The 16,155-nt window shown below is 37.8% G+C and overlaps 1 protein-coding gene across 4 annotated transcripts in view; it reads right to left on the reverse strand.

The window, feature by feature from the left end:
* GRIA3 (glutamate ionotropic receptor AMPA type subunit 3) overlaps positions 1-16,155 on the reverse strand; it is a 154,445-nt gene that overhangs the window by 108,952 nt on the left and 29,338 nt on the right. For all 4 annotated transcript variants that reach the window (XR_006166917.1, XM_032996077.2, XM_032996078.2 and 1 more), the window contains exon 3: positions 10,347-10,586. Coding sequence is in view for 3 of the 4 variants with exons in the window: in XM_032996077.2 (XP_032851968.2) it covers positions 10,347-10,586 (240 nt within the window). In the remaining variant the exon portion in view is untranslated. The remainder of the gene's footprint in view (positions 1-10,346; positions 10,587-16,155) is intronic.

A 16,155-nucleotide genomic window follows, 5' to 3' on the forward strand; every position in this document is an offset into this window, starting at 1 on the left:
TCATGAGAAACCAGAGAAAAATCTATCTCCATAAGAGAAAGATCCTTTAAAAACTCCTTAACCTAAATACAATATGAGGTCATTTTACCTGCCAGCTGAGTGGGTTTGTCATAAATGCAGTCACATTTATTTTTCTTCTACAAAGCATTTGAGTCATCTTTATTCTTACTGAGATAGCTGTTATTTTCTGGGAAGAAAAAGGCACATGGTCAAACTAGATTGGTAAAGTCTCTGAAGCCTGAAAAAAGAAACTGCATCTAAAAGGGCCAAGTATCATAGATGAAGGAGGGTACTGAAGGTATAAACAGTGGATTCCCTCATATAAACTCCATGCCAAACACCATTTAATTAACTACCTTAAATGCAAAGCTTCTTTTATAGAGTAATCCATTATGAGTTTCTTCAAAGGCTCAAGTTTTCTTTCTAGCTGAGAAGGGAAACTCATGGTAAAATTCAAGAGAATTCTTGTGCAGGAATATGAAAAACTGTTTTTCATTAGTAACCATAGCCATTGACTTCCAGTATGACATTTTGCTCATCTCAAGTCAAAGCTCACTGTGCTTTCAAGTCAACAAAGGTCTTTCCCTATACATAAGTAGAAGAAGATCAGGTTGTTAACCTGCTGATCAGTACATCAAATCTTCGATCTGAAAAACAGGACTGAAAACCCTTGCATGCCCCATACAGATATTGTTGATCTTCATTCATTGTTGTTGAGACCATCAAATGAAAATCACATCAAAAGCACAAAGCCTTTAACAAAGCTAAATTCTTACACACCATTCACCCAGCATGCCATATATTCCTGTATCAAAAGAAATTCAAACTGCATGTGAAGCCACTCTTTTGGTAGTGAGAAAAGAACATACCATTGCTGAACTGAGAACCTGCTTTGGAGTATCTGAGGTCACTCTATGAAAGCAGCTTTGATTAACTAACCTGTTGAGATACTCCATTTTACTCACATATTCCTAAAGCATCGGAGAAATCTCCTTTGTGTTTGGTGGTTTTCATTACAGCCATTTCACAACAGCCTGTGCCTATTTCACAGAATTTCTTCACCTGGTAAACAGTTGTCTGGGCTGAAGATCATCATCTCACTATCCCATCATGCTCACAAAAGTGTGAGTTCTCTCGTAGCATATGTAGAGAATCTCCTCCCTCATTGTGAATAAGAAACAGCCATTGTTCCACAAAAAACCCCATGTGCCTCCAATAATAGCTGTCACTCAGGTTAAGAATGAATTATTTCTAGGTGAAGAAAGATGCACAGAAAGAACATACAGTCGAGATCCAGTGAAGAGTCATAAAACTTGCAAACTTATAAGAATACTAACATGCTAACTACTGCCATCTTAACCGCATTAAGGTATAGGCTGTCAAAATGTTCTTCCTTTGGAAAACACATGGTAACCAGAACCTGCTACTCCACTGAAATATGTAGTAAAGTTCACATACCAATGCAATGTTATAAATCTATCTTTGATACATACTTGAAAATTGCTTCACCTTGATTTCATTACTACACAGTTCTGCTTTCTTCAGTCCTGCTCAAAGTATCAACTCGCTTACACAGACTTTAAGTCAGTAAGACAGTTCACTTCCATGAACAGAATCAGCACAACTCCCCAGGCAAAGCTAGCCTGCCTTGCTCTGAGCATCCACATGACAAATTCACTAGAGGCTTCCACAGTCTTTAAAGCTATGCTTCATATACAGATGCAAAATAATAAACTCAAAGTACCTTTAAGTAAACAATTAGATCTGTTGTGCGAGATGGTTAAATAAATAGGTTTGATAAAAATTTACTCGCAGACCTTTGCATATAGGTATTCTTTTCTACAGCCTTTATTTCTAGTCTAAAATGTCCCATCTTTGTGCTGAGATCAACAAATTCCACCTTGTCTCCTCTAGTTCCAAGCAAAGCCTTTCCATCTCCTCTAAGGCTTGGCTTTGTGTCAAGTCCTTGCCCTTGTCTCAGAGCAAAAGGGCCAACAGCACCTCTCATGTATCTTTTCAGCCCTTCCCCGCCTCCACCTGCACTTGGAAACTGTCTTGAACTTTAGCTTTGTTTCAAGAGATCTGGAAAAGTGAGATTGTGACCATTTAAGCCTTGCTGATACACACAAAATCAACTGACAACAAAAGCTTCTGCTTCTTAATTTACTTGTGCTTACTATAAAAAAATTAAATGTTATGGCTATACCAAAAGTTGATAAACCATGCATATTTATGAAAAGCTAAATATTTAAATGCATGCATTTACACAAGTCAGTTTATAAATACAGTCGTTTGCAGACTTCACCTCCAAGGCATGGGTGAGTGGCAATGTTGCTAGTTCTCCTGTTTACTACTTAAGATATTCAGCACCTCAGCTTATGTTCCTGAGAGTTCCTTTTGCTTTCATTAGGACCACGAGTGTAGCACACACCCTGCTTTAGGCTTCCAGAAATTATTTATTGACCACTTTCCCATTCATACTCTGTACCCTGAATGTTCTGACTTGTTTTTACAATCTGATTTCACATAAAGCGAGGTCAGATTCTGATGCTCTCAGCCAAAACTGGATTCACACTCAGTGGGAGTGAGACTACAATAATATCCTATCACAACACCATTATGTGGTGATGGAAGAATGGATGATATCACATCATCTCTGCATGAGCAGTATTGAGGCTCTCTCATACCATGCTCTTGTTCTGGTGTTCCTGCTTTTCTTCATGAATGGGCTGACACACTTCCTTGTTCTCAGGGGCTCCATGAAACAAGACATGAATTTGTTGCACATATGCAGTTACTACACTTGTTATTGGAAAATACTGCTGACAGTAGTGTGTGTTTCAACAGCTTCAAGGGATGTTCAGGCATTTTGCCTGGGCATCTCGACACCAAACTGAACACACTGTGTATACACAAAACTTGTAAAGAAGCACAAAGCTGCAGTACAGAATACCACCATGAACTCTATGCTGTTGGTCTTCAGCTGCATCTTAGTCTTGCCAGTATGACACATCTCATGCTGGATGACTTTCAAAGTTGATTCACTCTTCTTGTTCATAAGCTAGAAAAACGGTTTAAGTGATTACCAGGGGCAAGCTAAACAAATAGCAACTAATGGGAAAGATCAGGATTAAAATACTTAAGGCTCCCAAGTTCACCCAAAAAACAGCCAAAATCCATTCTCTCAGACAGGGTCTCAGTGTTTGTTTGGGGAAGGATCAGTAAAAGGGCCGCCTTCTGTATCTGTGCACCACAGAGACCAAGATAAAAGGAGTCTGTATGAGACTTTAGAGACTTCAGGGGAAATAAATGGAGAGTGATTATCAAAAGCTAGATTTAACTGTTCAGGCTCAGATTATTCCCAAACACATTTAGGCAGTAAAATCAAACAGTAAAGCAATCCTGGAATATTTCAGTTAAGGTTCTGGCATGTTTCCTGAATAGTGCCTTAGTTCATACATTATACTGCTGAAAGCAACAAAGCAACGTGCCCTAAATAAGAATGCCAAGATTTGTCTCTTTGTCAGGGTAAATTACTTATATTTCATACAAACATTGCTAAGAAGTATCTGTGACTTTCCATTCTATATAAATACAAATTCTAAGCATTATAAAATGGTAAAATCCCTCATTTCCGAAAGGCTGATAGTGAAACAAACAGATCATTTTCTTATTGCACATAACTATATGAATTATGATTGTTCTTTACATCTAAGGAATGGATTTTCTAACATAAGGGGCTTTACACTGTGTGTGTTCTCTATTGTACCAGAGCTTGAAAACCTGAACCTACATCACATCCTTTCAAGCAAAGCCGTACAAAAGATGCCATATTTTGTGGCCATGCTGCAAGCTGCCTTTTGCTGACATCATGACCTAGAAGAAAATTTCTGGATGGCAGTTACTGGGCACATGATTCTTCAAATATACAGACCTGTGATATGGAGGCCGAGCCTCAGCTTGGGAAGTCTTGCCAAGATTTTATTCCCTGCCGTGCATTTCCCAGTATATAAAGAAGTGGGAAATGAGAATGAGACAGCTCATCTACATAGCTACCTAAATGCTAGCAATTGATATTGTCTACATGTCATCCCCATGATCCTGGGCTGCTGTCCAAAACACTCCTGCAAAAGAGCCAAAAAACTTGGAAGAATCAAGGTTTGCAGTCATTCTTCTCTGTTTTGCCACTTTTGGTATTTTATAGGCTTCCAATCATGCTCTGTATGTTCCATTATTCTTTACCACAGACTGATATTTAAAGAAGATAATGTCAAGATTTTAAATCCTTTCATACTTTTGAAAGTGTAAGCAAAATACATCTCATTAACCTTATAGGTGCAACTGAGAAGAATTAAACAGGTATAAACATAATTGCAAACAAGAATTATAATTTTAAAATGGAATAAGCTAGTGTTTAATTTTGAGAAAACTGTAAGCCAGCTTTAAATCCTTTTCCCTTTATGCAATGGATTCAGACCAGTTCTTCAGCTAGTGAAATTCTTCAGCCCCTGCTCTGAGAATAAACATGTTAATGAACAGCTCACCTATTGATTCTTTTGACATTTGACTGTTCAGCAGGTGTTGAATTCAGGTTTTACTAATGCTGGTGTAGCTGCTACCATCAGTTTCATTTTCCCCCCTTATTGAATAATGATCTTTATAAATGAAGATAAAAGTTCCTGACATGTAGAAAGACAACACAGAATTTAACAAATGAGCTATGTGGAAGGAAGATCTCCTTTGCACCTATCTGCTAATGGAAGGTGCTTATAAACAGGAGTCAGTCATTTTGTGTTGGATTATATTTTTCATCGTTGTTTTCAGCAGAGGCCTAGTCAAACCAAAACCTGACATTCCAAAATCCCTAGGAAACTACCAGGTACTAGAGCAGAGTCTTTTTGGATTCTACAAAAATTAATCTTACCCTAGATGTTTTGCAAAATCTGTTATGTTCTACATATCAGTAATTTTCAGTGGGAAAAAAAAAAAATCCATCAATTTAATTTTGTGGAAGATATAATGAGCCTGGTTCTACATACCACTTCTTTTATCAGCTCCAATCTCACATTCTCCAGGGAAAGCAGTACAGAAGTGTCTTGTCCTTTGATAGCAATAGATAACTAACCTCATTTTGTAAAAGCAGAACTAAACAGAAGAGTTATTCTTTGTCTTCAGCCGAAGCAGTGAATCAGACCTCATTGCCTTGTACTGAACCCAATTTAAGGCAATTCAATGTCTTATGCATAATCATCAAGAAGCTTACACTTGTACCTCTTTTTTTTTTTTTTTTTTTTTGGCTCTTTACCTGACATTTCTTTATGCAACAGGATAACAGAAGGTTTTATATTTAAAAGGAATAGGACAGGTCATATTTTCTGAGGCTGTATTTTCATGCTTTCTGCATCCTTACCCATCCGTTAAGTTCAGGTCAAATTTTTGTGTCTCTGTGACAGTAAGGATTAAAGATGTAATTGCTTTTAAAGCAGATATTTTCAACTCTTCTTAGTCACATAACCTGGGGCTTTAGACAAACACTTCCATGCCTCAGTCTTCATCTTGCCAGTGTTAACCAATGAAACAAAAACATAAAATGAGTCAACAATAACCCTATTTACCAAAGCTTTTTTTTTTTGCCCTCCTTGATTTTAGGTATCACTAGATACCTGCTGACAGACTACATCAAAACCAAATGACAGTAGAATTTCAGATTTAGAGAGGTATTTGCTTACTGACTGTGATCTATCTGCACCTCTGTTTAGAGTGAGTTCCCATTGTGTAGGTAGGCACTACACAAACAAAGCCACTTTCCTGTCCTGTGATGACTACTATGACCTGAAATAAGAGGAAGAAGACTTGATGCACAACACAGAAATCACTTGGTGTGATTCTGTTTAAATGATCTACATGACAGAAATCAATGTCTTTGTGCACAGTAGGTATGACAAATCAAAGTAACTCAGGACAAAATGCCTGTGTTGTACTGACAGATGGAAGGTGAACAACCTGTACAAAACAGTGTTTCTTAGGCAAAAATAAACTGAAATATTACTTAAGAAACATTATGGAAATTTGAATAAACAAAAGCTTCAGTATTACAATCTACCATACCATTTTTATAATTAAATGAGAAGTACTTCACACTTTCACACAACATTAAGATGATTATGAAAATCACAATCTTACCTCTCCACACATTCATACTCATGTTACCCCAGTCCACTGATTACAGTGGAATAACAGCCGATTTACAGTAAAAGTAAAGCAAGACGAGAAACAGACCTGAAGACTGGAAATAAACCTGAGGGTTTTGATGAAACATAATCCTCAGCATGAGATGCAAAAGATGACTTTCCTGAAAAGTGCTACCCAAACTCTTAATAGCTTTCTGTATGTAACCTCATCTCATTTCATCCTGACATAATCTTAATTAGTCTTAGTTCTACTGCAGAGAAGCCTACTGAGGCAGTTAGTACCATATAATTAATCAGATATTTTGCACGCATCACAGCAACCAACAGTGTCAACTTACTGATGTGAGTTAATACAAACAGAAATCAACCCTGCCTTTCCCTTTCACATGAACTAAAAGCATGTGCAATGAACATATGACTATTTCTTCTGTACACTGCTTAATGTCCTTTCTTCTTTAACAGCCATTTCCTAATGCATCATTACTCTCTGCAAAGTATAATTTATTTTTTCTGCTGGTACTAGGAGAAGAACATGCAATTTGATATTTCTCTTAAATTTCAGTTTCTTCACAGAGAATAAGTCCAGTAACTGAAATAAGCAACGATAAGACATATTTTTTGCTGCTGGAATTCATAAATCTCACATTTTATTTTTCTTTCTGTGTGCTTTAGCAGTTTTTAAGAAACTGAATTTTGCACCTGCACATAAATATACATTTGAAAGCACAATCTGCAACATTCATTCATCTCATAGCAACAGAAAAAAATGTACTTACAAATATAAACATACACAGCGTACACACTAACTCACTGGATTAAAACCTCCACAACCTATCTATGTAATTGTAGATCTTTATTCTATGGCTTAAGATTTATCTTTTGTCTTCATTGCAGGAGCCAAACATCACAGTATTGTGCCTAATGTCACCCAGGGGGAAAACCATATGATTATATGATTTGATGGCAACAAAGAAAAAAGTCACTGCTTAAGGAAAACAGTTTTATAAAGCTGATTCTCTATTCTCCTAAGCTTAAACTGAAATAGTTCAATAAGCAGTATAAAACCACAGTTTATTCAGTTTTGTATGGCATCTATAATATGGTGTTGTATTTATTAATAGTAAATGTAATATTTAATACATGGCAGTGTTTTGCTTCAGCAGAACACAGGAAAACTACTCGCAAGAACAACTTAGTCCATAACTAATATTCAGTGTAAGGAAGAGTAGTCTAATGTTTTGCGATTTCTCAGATTCTCAGAACAAACCAGTGAGATAATAATCTTCATAGAAAGGCAGTATTTAAATGATTGTTTATTTCAGAAAATGACAGTAAAATGCTTAACACCATCTCTCTACAGTGTTTGTGCCCCAAAGCAGTTAAGTATCTAAGACAGGAATTATTAAAAATTGTGACAGCTCTAGTGTTTTAATTTCCAAAGGTATCTCAGCATAGGAACATGTACAGCCTGTTCACCACCCGACACGAGGAGTCATTCACCATTATTATTGTTCAATCTTTTAGGATGATTTTTTGTATTTGAAGGCCTATCACAAGAAATTTGTCCAGTGAAGTTCCCACTGACTGGAAAAGGGGAAATATAACTCCCATTTTTAAAAAAGGAAGAAAGGAAAACCCGAGGAACTATGGGCCAGTCAGTATCACCTCTGTGCCTGGCAATATCATGGAGCAGATCCTCCAGGAAAATATGCTAAGGAACATGGAAAATAAGGAGGTGATTGATGACAGCCAACATGGCTTCACTAAGGGCAAATCCTGAAGGCCGAAGAGATGCGCCTGGGTGAACCTCATGAAGTTCAAGGCTAAGTGCAGGGTCCTGCACATGGGTCGGGGCAATCCCAAGCAAAAATCCAGGCTGGGCAAGGAGTGAATTGTGATCATCCATGTGGAGAAGGACTTCAGGATATTAGTGGATGGAAAACTGACTATGAGCCAGCAATGTGCGCTTACAGCCCAGAAAGCCACCTGTGTCCTGGGCTACATCAAGAGAAGTGTGGCCAGCAGGTCAAAAGAGGGGATTGTCCCCCTCTACTCCACTCTCATGAGACTCCACTTGTAGTGCTGTGTCCATCTCTGGGGCCCCCAACATCAGAAGGACACAGACCTGCTTGAGCGGGCCCAGAGGAGGCCACAGAGATGATCAGGGGCTGGAGCAGCTCCCCTGTGAGGACAGGCTGAGAGAGCTGATGTTGTTCAGCCTGGAGAAGAGAAGGCTCTGGGGAGATCTTATAGTGGCCTTCCAGTACTGAAAGGGGGCTACAGGAAAGATGGAGAGGGAACTCTTTATAAGAGATTGTAGGGATAGGTTGGAGGGGTAAGAGCATAACATGCACATGAGCCACAGTAGGTTCACATGATTTTGATTAGCAATTGTAAGACTGAGAGTAGGATGTGAATGGGAAGTCAAGATAAGGGGCAGAAGGCAACAGAGGTAAAGTCAGATTCCTGGGGCTAATTTTGCCAGCAAGAGCTCTGTTTTAACCTGTGATTAAAATCTTAATACGAATGAGGCAAAATGAAGCCTAGACACAACTTAAACTGTTCTAAAGGCATTAGTCATTATAATAAGCTCATGATTAGACTGTGTCTACCTAAAGACTGTACACACTGAGAACTGTGAAAAAATACAAGCCTGAATCTGCAAGTCTTCCCTCATGACTTCTGTTACTACCTCAGTTATTCTGACAGTCATATCATCTAGACAAATTCTAGTGAAACTCCCACTGTTAGATTTTTCCAGTCTGAAGTGCCAGATTTCTTATTAGACATGATCTTAGATGACTGATACATTACCTCTTTCCAAAACACTTTAATACTCTTAATCATAAGTTTCAACTGGAACATATGACATTTTACTTTATCATATGCTGTAAGTTCACTGCATTTGGTCACATTAAACCTTTCTTAGGCAAATGGCATATTCACAGGATCTCTCATTTAAGAGTGGACTAAGCCAGAAATATGTATGTTTGGGTAGTAATTTTAAAAGATTTTAAAACTAATGACATTCTCAACTTCTATGTACATTCCTACTTGATCTCATAGTTAGCATTTTTCAACTCTAGAAGTATTTAACACCTCCCAAATCACTCAGAAAATTCTGAACTCTTGGCATTCACCTAAAATCAGGCTAAAAATTACTTTATTTCAACATACAGTATGTCCTTAGTTGGGTGATGATATTCATCTTCATTGTGGAAAGCACAGCCACTGAATACTCGATCTTTATCAACATGAAGTAGCCTAGGGTATCAGAACTTTGTCATGGGAGCCAGGAATGGAATCTAAGCTTCTTTGGCTTTGTCCAGACACTGTGATCTGAAGAAGGTCTTAGAATTGTTAATCATGAAGCTGGTGAGAAGGGTAGCGGCACATCTATCTAATGCAAAAAATGCTACCCAGGTGAAATCTGTAACCAAGCAAATTCTGTGCACAGAAATAGCAAGATTCCTCACAGAAAATGGTCTCTGATTCTTAGATCTGGTTTTGACATGATTTTCTACCTTTGGTACTTCTTAGTAGTTAACAATTGGCTGAAGCATGAAAACACTGGTTTTTATATGTTTTCATTTAGGAAAATATATCTCTGGTCTCATGTATCTAGAGCATCTTTTCTCCAGCAGAGCCCTAAAGCACCTTATGCATTATGTTCTTAGATTGTTATTGATACCTAAACATCTCCAGAGTGTATCTTAGCACAGATTGTCTTTGTCCAGTAACAGGAGAAATGCACATTTATGTAAAGTGGTGTGGGATTTGCAATGTCACGCACAGTGGAAGGTCTTGCTTAACAGCCTACTTCGTAGTGCCGACTTTATTTATTTTGCAGGGACTCAAAAACCCTGGCAAGTGTTGAGTCTGCGGTTCCATGGAAACCAGCTATTCCAAATTGAATGCTTACACTGCTAACACTATCCTCCAGACAATCTCTTTACAAATTATCAGCAACATGAAGATGACTTCTTTTCATTTATCTATTCATTTTAGTTTCTTCAGAATAAACTTGTTTTCTAGGGTCTTCAGAATGTGCTACCTGCATCCAGAATAAAATTGGGATGGACTTCACATACTGATTCTGGTGATACTTATAGCAAATTATGAAATAGAAAAATCACTTAAAATGATGGTGCTTACCCCGTTCTGTGTCATAGAGGTACACAAACTTTTCCCACTTATAATGAGTCAAGAGACTCAAGATGGCTCCTTTTAATGCTGGCCGCATCTGGATGACAAACTGCACATCTGCATCTGTTGGGAAGCTGGGTGTGACGAAGGATGTGTGAAGGGCTCCACAAAATGATGTCAGTGTGTTCATTGACATCTGGTCATAGAATCCAAAGATGGCATAAACTCCTCTGGAAAACTGTGAACAGACTAACAAAGACAGACATAGGTGTTAAAATCTGACATATAATGAATGCAAACAAACTTTCACAGTATATTTGAAGCAAGCCTTCTAAGAAATCCTTAAATTATTCTGTATGATGCAGCAGATGGAATGAATTAATGAGATAATATATACTAATTTCAGTGTAGCTGTGACTTGTACCAACTTTGTCACCATTATACTGGCCTGAGGACATTTCTGATTGCAATTTGTCCTGCTATATTGTTATAATCCACCAATCTCTCCATATTCTTTAAAAGCAAACATGGGATTACACTGCTTGTCTGTAAAATACATTTCCTCCCTTGAGTAGCACCTTGAGAGCTTTGTTAACAGCTACATAACAAATGTCAGGTCTGCCTAAAAGTCAAGATGTTAAGATGTAGTTTCCCCTGTTATCCCACATTGATTCAGATCTGATTCAAAGAAGTCTGGATGTTTTATTCCTTTATAGTCCGCAACTCTGAAATCTCTCTATGAAATCTGGGTGTGGTCTTTTATAGTGAGAAATTATGGTGGCTTCTTAACTGAGTGTTAGGATCTCTCAGAAGAAATTTGGAAAGTGTATGGCTTATTAATAACATAAATGAGGAACACATATTGACTAAAAGCCTCCAGGTTAAGGGATATCATGCATTCTGGTGTCCTGAAGAAATAACCAAAATGCAGTCAAAGGTGCTTTGTTACGTGTGTACTTATCTGGTGAAACAATTTCCCATACTTTATAGAGATTGAACAATGACCATTTTGGATAAAAATGAAAGTATTTCAGTCTATAAATGTGGTCAACTTCATGGGAGTTGCAGGGAAAAGAGTTTCTTTGTTGGTCAACTCTGCAGGAACAGAGCAAACTTCCTGCAACCCTGGGTTCTTTTCATGGAGGGAGCCTGCATCAGAGATAGGAGGGAGCCTGGTATGTGAGATTCTAGGGCTCTGGTCCGTAATAAAGATTGTACAGCTGAAATACACTACAGCATACCAGCACTTCTAAAGCAAAACATTTCTGGACTGAGATGAGCAAGTCCCATTTGTAATGAAAATAAGTTTCCCAGAAAAATGTTCGTTCAACATTAACAATTTCCCTTGTCAAGAACTGGATTTAACAACAAATTTCATCTGGCCCCATTAACCACTTTTGCCAAAACGCTGCATATTTAGCTTTGCAAAAAGCACGGGAAAGTAATTACCGGTAAAGAAGACATGAATTCTACACGGAAATATACAGCATCGTTACTTCTGAAAGTACCATCATGAAATATTTCTTACCATAAATGCTACCATTCAGAATCACTAAACCCTGTTAAAGTAATTTTAAAAAGGATTCTCCACAATATCAGCTCATTGACACAGCATCATGGATAACACCTCAAATAGGCAGTCAGGTGTGAAAATTCGATTTTCTTCCTGGAGATCCAGATGCAAAAATAGAAATGCTATTAAGGAATTTCTTTAAGTATTTAAGCCACTGTAACAGGACATGACCAGTCATGGTTACCAGCAGCAAATAACAGCTGGTATAGACAGAAAAGAGATGCACATGAGGCACAGAGAGGGAAGAAGTAGTGATTTCTGAAGGAAAAGTTTGCAGAAGTTCTCAACCACAGTAAAGAAAAGATATAAAAGCAGTCATAATACAGCAAGAATTTATTCCCAGAAGCATGACTGAGGAATTAAATACACTATTTAAAAAGGCATTTTGTTAAACTATATACCAGCAGGATATAAAGTAGAAAAGCTACCATAAAAATTATCTGCTGAAGTAACAAATAAAAGACATTAGCTTACAGGTGAAAAAAAGGGGAAAATAATGACTACATTAGGAAGTCTGGCAGTCTCCAAATAATTTCGATGGCATGTAAACCCTCTAATTCCATGGGGATAATCACTGAACTGGGGCTAGAAGAGCTGGGTGTCCTCACATACACTGAGTCAGTACCTCATAGATCAGGCTTCTTTTACATATTTATTAATGGCCTAGTTTACTAGTTTTGTCACGTAGATTTGGTACTGCCGAGAAAGCAGAGAAGAACAAGTATTCCAGGAAACATCCCTTCTTGCAATGCAAACAGAGCACATTTTCCAATGTCTCCTAACTCTAAAAACCCAAAGTATTTCAAACAATCCTGGGTTCACCCGTTATTTATTATCAGGTTTAAGGTATGAGGCTCAAGAATACTTTTGAACTGTGACTCCACTGAAATCTCTGATTTACAGGGACACGATATGTAAAGAAAGAGTCACAAGGGGGCCCAGAAAGCCTACTGTGCTAGCCAAGCATAGGACTATAATGAAGAATACAGTTTAGCTCTTACTAGGACTGCTAGTTCCTACATCCCACAGGGTCAGTAGAGAGAATAGGTGCAACGCTAAGGGTGACCGACAGTGGCTGGCTCCAGCATAGACCAGTGCCTCCACATGCAGCTGAGAATTGGTCCAGTTTGTGCTCGTTCTTGTTCTTAGACATATGACACCTAGGCACTGTAGTCAACAGTTTGACAATAGTTCAAAGTCTTTGTCCTTTGGACAAAATTCTGTCTTGCATGGCTATTTTAAAACACTGAATTAAGGTATGTATATTTTCATACCAGATTGTGCTCATTTATGCAAAGAGTTCATTCTCAATTTGTGAGTAATGTGACAAAAAAAAAAAAAATCAGAGTCTGTGAACAACCTGACTGTAAGCAGGACCTTCTCCAAACAATACCTGATAACCAACATGGAGCTGCTGCCTGCATGGAGCAGCCCAGCACAGGTAAGCTTCTGATTTGGCCTTTCAGATATCTGCAACATTTTTCCTAAAACTTCTGGAGGATTAACAACAATATCCTCTAATAAGTGCACCTCCCAGACCAGTCTTATTTCCCCTGATTCAGGTTTTTATTAAACTGCAGATCTTTAAGATTTAACACTTCTATAGACTATCTGTCTTCTATCAGTTTTGAAAAATCTTAGTCTTTTAAACTCCTCTGCTTATTTCTTATAGCTTACTCTTCTTGACTATCTTCTGCATGCACTATAGGGAGCCAATTCAATTTTACTGGCCCATTTAAAAGGCAAATAAAACTTTGGTTTTATAAGGAGGAGCTAAAGGGCCAATTATTTTGGTCTTCAATATTCATTTGAATTTTTGAACTCACAATTTTGTTACAATTTTGTAGCACTAGGTCTTTAGTTTGTGACCTAATCTCCTGTGTGATCAGATGAGCCTACTGAACATCCATGAACCCACAGCCATATTGTTACTTGTTTTCCAAAAACCAAACATGTAATTATATTTTTAAATACATTATTATTCTAATACCGCTGAGACATAAGCAAAATTTTAGAAAGGCTAACAAAACCTTAGCTTTAAGCTCTTTTTACAAACTACTTTGTATTGACAATCGGAACAATCCTCATGTTCAAGTAAGAATTTTGGTATTTTTCCTTAATTAATCACAGTTGATTTATGTTTGGTTTTCCCTAATTGAAAAATGCAGATGGTCAAACACATACTTTGGCTGTTAGAGAAGTGATTTGGACAAATCCTGATGTAACTTCATTCCTCAAAAAAAAAAAAAAAAAAAAGGCAATTTTTTTCCCTGAGCTATGCCTTTATTAAACTGCTCTTAATTACAGTCATTAGTACTGTGGTTGCACATCTGTTTCCAAGGACAGCACATAACCAAGATGGTTTATAACCTGATCTGAAAAAGTTGAAACCTCCACAAACAAGGGACAGAGGTCCTGAGCAGCAGTTATCCAACAGGGGATAATAATAAGCTGTTATTTTGGCATTAGGTGCAAGGTGAGTATTTATTAATGGAGACTTAACTCTGGGCTTGTTCTCAAAGTTATCTGTCACATGTCATCATTTTTCAGGAGAAGAAGGGGTGGTGTGACAGAAGCCTGTGAATTCTCAAGCATGTCAAGAGAAGATAAGGAACTTTCAGGTCATGACAGACTGCTGTTTCCTGCCAAGGAAGGAAAATGCTCTGAGCCAGAGTAATCACAGTAGTAAGCAAAATTTGATTTAAAAACAAACAAACAAAAAAAGGCAAACAAAAATACCAACCCAATCCCAAATAAATAAAAATATTTGTTTCTGTACTGTACAGCAGCTGAGCCATCCTAAACATCAGTGTAACCCAATGAACCCCAGCCTTCTGTTTTACTAGCAGTTCCATCCTCTCTCCAGCGAAATCGGCCCCACCATAGAAACTTGCTGAGATTAACCAGTGTTAACCAAACCAGTCACCAGCCTGAGTGATTTTTTTTTTTTTTTAACTCAGACCCCAGGAGGGCTCCAGGCCAGAATCTCAAAAGATGCCCCATTTCACACAAGGTATTAGATGTTTGGGTGTCTTTTTTTTTTTTTTTTTTTTTTTTTTTGCTTTCTAATGGTATTTACTTCTTCTGCCTTTTAGTGACTGTGAGTATGCCTGACCCAGTAAGGTTGTCTCTGTAGGCTCTGACATTTCTACTATCTATTGCCTAGAAGCTAAAGTCAAAACTTCTCTGACACCTTTTTTTTTTTTTTTTTTTTCCACTTCTTACTATAAACAGCTGAAGCGTTACTAGGAACATTCACAAGTAGGTTTGGATTTTGTTTGTTTAAAGAAAATATGTATAAAGACAACAAAAGAAATGCGCTATTGGGTGAATCTTAATATACCACTTCCAGTAGATGATATCATTAATGACTGACTTGTAAAAGTCGGCAGGACCCTCCCAAGCGCAGCGTACAGCACACTTCTGCCAGGGATGTAACAGCCCCATAGTTTTGGAGTCAGGGGTTGGAGGTTACAATACCTCAGATGCTATTCCTTCTTCATTACTGTTTGTATGGACAAGTAATTTCCTCCTTGCTCATATTGATTTCTTACAAAGTAGGTCTGACAAAATTAACCTATGCCAAAGGGGCACTGTAAGACCTGCCTTACTGATAATCATACAGCTCTTTGGGATGAAAGGCACCGTAGGAGCACAATCACAACTGACATTATTGCGTGTTGCTTGTACCAGTTCCTTGGTTTTGAGTTTTGTGTTTCCCCTAGCTGTGAAATTATTTTATTCCCTCTACTTTCTTCTGCCAATTGTCTTGGATTCCAGACAATTCTCACTGCCAGCCTCTGCCAACAGACGAATGGGACTACTTTATAATGGAATAATATGCAACATATGTCAGAGCAGTTGCTATTTTCTATCTAAGGCTCCATCCTACGACTTCCTTGCTGTAATAATGCAAGGGTTATCATTAACGTCACTTCATACAGTAAGCATACAGGCTCTTAGAAAGACTGACAAAGCCTCTACTGCTTTCTTTCCCTTTCGTTTTAACACACTGAATGAAAAGGCACACTCTCTACCTTAAGCCCTAAGGAGATCAGCACAGCACTGCCCCTGAATGCAGCATGAGCTACTTTCAGGGGGCTCCAGGGATTCAGACTTGAGATCTTTCTTTACAGACAAACTCATCATATTAAAAATTAAAAATTAAGTGAATTGCATTTACCTATGGCAAATAAAACTAGTTTTTACATTTAAATTGTTAAGACACTGAATTCTGTCAAGGAA

Source organism: Tyto alba, unplaced genomic scaffold, assembly GCF_018691265.1.
Source record: "Tyto alba isolate M040663 unplaced genomic scaffold, T.alba_DEE_v4.0 Super-Scaffold_5, whole genome shotgun sequence".
Lineage (NCBI taxonomy): Eukaryota > Metazoa > Chordata > Aves > Strigiformes > Tytonidae > Tyto > Tyto alba.